Genomic DNA, 6,340 nt, shown 5'->3' with positions numbered 1-6,340 from the left:
ACCTTTCAATACTAGTTAATGCCCACCTTTGATGAAATGTATCATAATAATAACTACGACGGTGACAGGATTATTGTTTTACTTACCACCTACCAAGAAAAAAAAAAAAAAAACATAAACTTACAACTATTATAATATTATAGTATTAGTTATTTTAAAACCGTTATATTTTGTTCTCTTGAGAAATGGGCTTTTTCAACAACGATTTATCATATAATACTAGCCCTCCGGTCTAGTAATTTGACAAACGATAATTTACATACAATATTATACATTTGTCGGCATAGATACACCTATGTATTCATTCTTGTGTACCTGTGTTGTTTATGAATTCGTGTCGATTATTAATTACGCGTATTTGTCAGATATCGTCAAGACTAGTTTTTTAAAAAAGAAAAATGGATAATCAAAATTTTTTTAACTTAATGAGAACACCTGAGGGCCCATCTGCCAAAGTGATGAGTTCGGATGGATCGTGGTCTTTCAATAGTGATAGCGACACATCACTTCCGACAAGCCGAGCTGTGGACGTGGTAGAAATTTGTCCATCGGTGGTGAAGAAAATCTGTACAGCTGTAAAGACGACCGACACGATCACGAAGGCTGTAAATCCTCACCTGGACCGAAAACCCATCAATGCCCACGTAATTTTAGCGACGGTCACCGACGGACAGGCCACCGACGAACAGTCCACCGACGAACAGTCCACCGATGAACAGGCCGTCGACGAACAGTCCATCGACGAACAATCCACTGATGAACAGTCCACCGACGAACATTCCACCGACGAACAGGCCCATACCGTAGCGGTCTGTCTGACTTCTGACCATCTGCAACATGTTCATTCATCTCGGACGTTATTATCCTACGACGATTTGTACGGCATAGACGGCAAAGACGTCTGTGCCAAAGCGCAGTCGTTGGATAGCAGTGGCGTAGTACACAAGCCACATGTGTCCGTTAGGGTAGACGCGGCCGTTCAAGTGGATGTCGTGAATCTGCAACAGGTACGCGAAGGTAGAGATGTGATGTCAGTAAATTGTACGGCTAAAGATTTACGTACATTTTACAGAGGTTTTTTTACTGTTGTTAAAATCGAGTGCTGACTGCTTCCTTTCATTTTAAATGTTTTTACAAGCGTTATAATTTAGATACCTACTAAACCAATGTAATATTTCGGTAATCCTTAAGACTATAAATATAGGCATATCAACCATATTTTTTTTCAAACATTTTGAAAAGGTAAACTCTGCAGTATTAAACACACGTGATCAATAATATTGTTACTTAATTATGCGGTTTGGTAGGTATATTTAACACTTATACTATATTTTATATTTACCTATAAATTCATTTAAAATCATAATGATTTTGTTCTTCTCGGTTATAAATGATAAATCATTATCGCTAATGATGCTAGTTATAAATTATACTATTAATTAATTTCTGAGTAAACAATTTCAATAATAGTAAGGGAGGGAAAATTTAAAAAAAAATGATTTAAGCAATTTGCTGATTTGCTGGATTTTACGTTGGTAATATTTACCTGTAAATTCCTCATCATTAGGTACGTGACTCCAGCCCAGGTGGTGACGCTGGACACTTGCAAACACCGATGGTATTTCGGAGTGGTATCATGGCGGAAACGAGGAACATGGGCTTTCAGAGAGGTGACATGAAGTGGAGGATACCCGGGACCTCCATCGGCTCCGTCGATATAGAGAACAGACGACTTGCTGCCAGTCGTTGCAAACCGAAATTGGCTAAGAAGTTGATGATAAACAAAGATAAACATATCATAAAAGTATACATGAATCAGTCAAACAAGGTGTCGACCAAACCGGCGCCTTTCCTGCGAAGGTCGTCGTCTTACATCAACCGGCAGGCGACACAAAGGGAAACTGATCGAAACAATTATATGATGGTGAAAAAATTGATAAGCTCTAAGGCGGAAGTTTCGACATTTCGTTAGATCAAATTAACCGGAGCCCTTTGACGTTGTACTGTATTAAAGTTTTGGTAATTTCGTTAAATTGTCACCACTATTACAGAGTACCTATAATATACCAAATACCTAGTATATTACTGTGCCATATACCAATGAATTTTTAAAATCTGAGTTCATTAAAATAACTATATACCTATTTACTGTATGGGGCTTTATTATTTTATTTTTGAAATTGTACAGTATGTCATCAAATTAAATGTTAATGAACTCCAACTTTAAAAAGACATTGGTACCCAAAATAATATATTAAGAAAGTACATGGTGTTGCGGTTAATTTGTTCTAACGGTTTAATACTAACTAACTAGTTAAATCGTTAAGTCAAATTAACTGGATCATGTTTTAATGTTCATATTACAATAGTGCTATGCTATAACCAATGTCTTTTTAAAGTTGCGAGTTCATTAGTATTTTATTTGTTGACAATGTACAATTTAAAAATAAATTAACAAATTCCCATACAGTATACAGGTATATAATTATTAATGAACTCCGACATTGGTATAATTAGTATAGTAATGTTATACTAATATTGTAATACAATACAACGACCGCCACCCATTGCAGTAGCCGGTTAATTTGAACTAACAAAACGTCGAAACTGCGGCCGAGAGTACTGTAGTGTTGTTCACAACACTACAATCGTGAAATTATATTTATTTTTATTAATTTATTTGTTTCAAACCCACATAAGTGTATATTACGATACAAAATATATTTTAATTCTACCTGTGTTTAACCTTATGTTGTTGTTAAAGTATTAAACCATATTATGTTAACCATAGACATATCACATAATATATAATATTATAATGTATTATAATTATATGTCTATGATGTAACACGTAGCTATTCTATTAAAATGAATTAATACAACTATACTTACTTCAAATAAATATAGTTTGTTTTTTAACGTGCCAGTTGCACATTTTATCAATTTAATAATTTAATCTGTGTAATGTCTTAAAATAGTAAATACTATTATGTAACACGCGTGACAAACAAAATAGATAACCCTGAAACAGCATCATTTCACATTTAAAAATGTGGGTAAGTGGATGTCACTCTGCTGTACAGGAGGTTACAAGTGGGTCACTGTAATGGATGGTGTTAGATTTGAATTCAATGATATACTACCATTGTATAAGAAAAACGATTCTGAGTGAAAACGGTCAGCCAGCCTATGATATTACCAAGTATATTTGATGATATTATTGTGAATATGGTAATTTATATATAACCTATTAACGTGGAGCCTTGTTTTAAATTTTCAATCCTAAGCTATAAAAGTTGAACATTATATACGTTTTTAACTACAAAATAATTATTAAATTTTAAATTTGATAAATTTTGTCAACATTTGAACTTTAAATGCTTATAAAAAAAAATTGTGCCTATGTATTTTTAGTACTTTTCAACTGCTATTGTAACAATATATCAGAAACCTTGCATTAAATTTTCACGCTTTTTACACAACAAATAAAATTTAATTGATATTTGTAGCAAAAAAAAACTAAAAAAATAAAAAGAGTCAAATTATTTTCAAAATTTTATCGTGTATATAAAATGTTAATATAAACATTCAGTAAAATTTTCAAGTACCTATCTATAGTCACGCGTTTTTTAATTACAACAAAATAAGAAAATGGTTACACCAGAAATCGAGTGAATATCAAATGTTGTAAAAATATGAATTGTAAACGTTCATAAAAATTTAATTTGACATTCTTGTAGACATTTTTTTTTTTTTTGATAAAGGTAGAAAAACTTATGGATAATCTTGTATTACATTTTCAAATCTTAGATTTAAAAAGAAAAATTTTTATGAATTTTCAATTCAAAATAATTTGCTAATTTTCGTGATTTTTCCGTACTTTGTCAATATTTGAAATTTAAATGCTTATAAATAAAAAATTTGTCTTAGGATTTTTAATATTTTTCAAATATCATTGTAACAATATAGTAGGAGCCTTGCATTAAATTTTCAAGCTTTTTTACCCAACAAATAAAGTTTTATTGACAATCATAGAAAAAAAGACTAATAAAATTGGAAACTAGAAAATGTTTCTAAACAGTTCAAAACAAATAAAAATATTTTGAAAATTTTATCGTATATAGAAAATGCAAATATAAACAACCAGTGAAAAATTCATGTACGTTAATTTGTTTTAAAGTTACACCAAAAACTAAAATTCGATTTTGTCAAATTTTGCGTGAAAATTCCCGTTTTTTATATTTTTTTTTCCTAGCGCTTTTGAAAACTATTGAAAATTTGAACATTTTACCTTCCGAATGCACCAACTAGATTCAGTTTCCCGTCGAACAAGGTACTGTTGAAGAAAATCGGAACAGTTTTAATGCCCCAAACCGTGATGACAGACACAAAAATAAAAATAATAAAAAAAACACTTTTCATTGTAAAATCAATACATTCATCGCTCTGCTCAGAATTTAAAATGTTGAATGAAAAAGACCCGACTTTTATTATGACTATACTGTACATAGGTGGATAATAAATTGGTCTCATCCATGGGTGGCTTAACATTTTTACCTTATCCAAATACACATTTTCAAACGCTTCAACCCACTAGCTAGTTCCTCATACTTTATTCTAGCTTAGGCACCAAATATATATGTATAGGTAATATGTATCAGGTAATGGAAACATACATTAATAAATTATTGAGAGCTACTATATTTTTTTCATGTTATAACTTATAAACCTAAGCTTTGAGCAAATATTTTAACAATGGCATCAGTATTAATACACTTAGATAAACTTTCTTCTATATGTATCTACCAAGGCTGGGCAAGTTAATGATTTTTTTTAACTGAGTTAAGTTAAGTTAATATGCACCAATAACAAAAAGTTATAAGTTAAAAGTTAATTTAACTATAGGTAAACTCAGTTAAGTTAAAAGTTAATCCACACTTTTTGTTAACTTTTTATTAAGTTAAAAAATAGTTAATTTTTTTATACAACGCTAGCGTACTTAATATTTTTCCAACCCAAAACTAAATTTTAGGATATAGTATTAATACTTCATACAGTATTTCCATATAAGTTAGATTCGAATGATATATATTTTTAACTTTAATTAATTTACGATACATATTTTTTGACATGAAAACAAAATAGACTAAAATAGTGAAATATTATAAAATTAAAAACAAAATAAATTAACTTAACTTACTTCTTAAAACGAAAAATTAACTCGTTAATTTCACGTTAATTTAGAAAGAAATTTAGTAAGTTAACAGTTAAGTTAATGAAAAGCCAAAAGTAACTAGTTAAGTTAAAAAGTTAAAATTAAATTAACTTTTTAACTTAACTTTAACTTTTTAACTCGTTAATGCCCAGCCTTGGTATCTACTAACAAAATTGAGGTGTTGTTGATATTAAAGATATCAAACATTTAAGTATCATTATTGAATTAATTATAATTTAAAATTAATCCACACAGTACACACAAATCATTTAAAATAAAATTACAAATATACAATTTACTTTGACGTCTGGTCTGACTGAGTTCTTATTATATATGATATTGTTATAATATTATTGATACATTACGTCATGGCTACGTCAGAGGACTTGTAGTATTTGTGTATTTGTTTTTTGCACAGTAAAAAATATCTGCAGTGGATATTTTAAGGAACTATCACTGGGTGACATTAAAAAAAAAATTCTAGTATCAAAATTATCATATTATGAGCTTATAAAAAACTTTTAAGTATTAAATATTATAGAAAATATAGTACCTATATTTAAAAATACCATCAAAACACACAACACATAAATAATATTACAAATAATTTATGAGTTATGTAAATTAATTATTTTTAATTACAAAAAATGGAATCAATATTGTTAATAAAAGTTAAGTTCGTTTTAACTAACTTAAATAACAAGTTACATTTTTTCTGTGTTATTTATTTTATTGTCACGTTAAGTTAATTTTATTCCTATACCACAGATTAAAAAATATTCCATTTTGTAAAAATGAATTTAAAAAAGGTGGATAAGTGGATGTCGCTCTGCTGTACAGTAGGTTACAAGTGGGTCACTGTAATAGATGGTGTTAAATTTGAATTCAATGATATAATATCATTGTATAAGAAAAACGATTCTGAGCGAAAACGGTCAGTCAGCCTATGATATTACCAAGTATATTTGATGGTATTATTGTGAATAAAGTAATTTATATATAACCTATTAACGTGGAGCTTTGTTTTAAATTTTCAATCCTTAGCCATAAAAGTTAAACATTTTATACATTTTTAACTACAAAATAATTAATAAATTATAAATTTGATGAATGTTGTCAACATTT

The 6,340-nt window shown here is 29.3% G+C and overlaps 1 protein-coding gene across 1 annotated transcript; it reads left to right on the top strand.

Moving 5' to 3' along the window:
- Positions 1-398: 398 nt before the first annotated feature.
- On the top strand, positions 399-1,972 carry LOC132934445 (uncharacterized). The gene is made up of 2 exons (XM_061000745.1): positions 399-1,007; positions 1,568-1,972. Exons 1-2 carry the CDS (start codon positions 399-401, stop codon positions 1,970-1,972), a joined length of 1,014 nt encoding a protein of 337 aa, XP_060856728.1.
- Positions 1,973-6,340: the final 4,368 nt, after the last annotated feature.

This window comes from Metopolophium dirhodum, chromosome 1 (assembly GCF_019925205.1).
Source record: "Metopolophium dirhodum isolate CAU chromosome 1, ASM1992520v1, whole genome shotgun sequence".
NCBI classification, from domain to species: Eukaryota; Metazoa; Arthropoda; class Insecta; order Hemiptera; family Aphididae; genus Metopolophium; species Metopolophium dirhodum.
The sequence above is the reverse complement of the archived record's forward strand: the minus strand, read 5'-3'. Positions and strand labels throughout refer to the sequence as shown.

Bases quoted from the DNA above. Each gene is read 5' to 3' on its own strand.
- LOC132934445 (XM_061000745.1), top strand. From the start codon at position 399: ATGGATAATCAAAATTTTTTTAACTTAATGAGAACACCTGAGGGCCCA. The intron at 1,008-1,567 runs GTACGCGAAGGT...CCTCATCATTAG, and splicing joins ATGTCGTGAATCTGCAACAG to GTACGTGACTCCAGCCCAGG.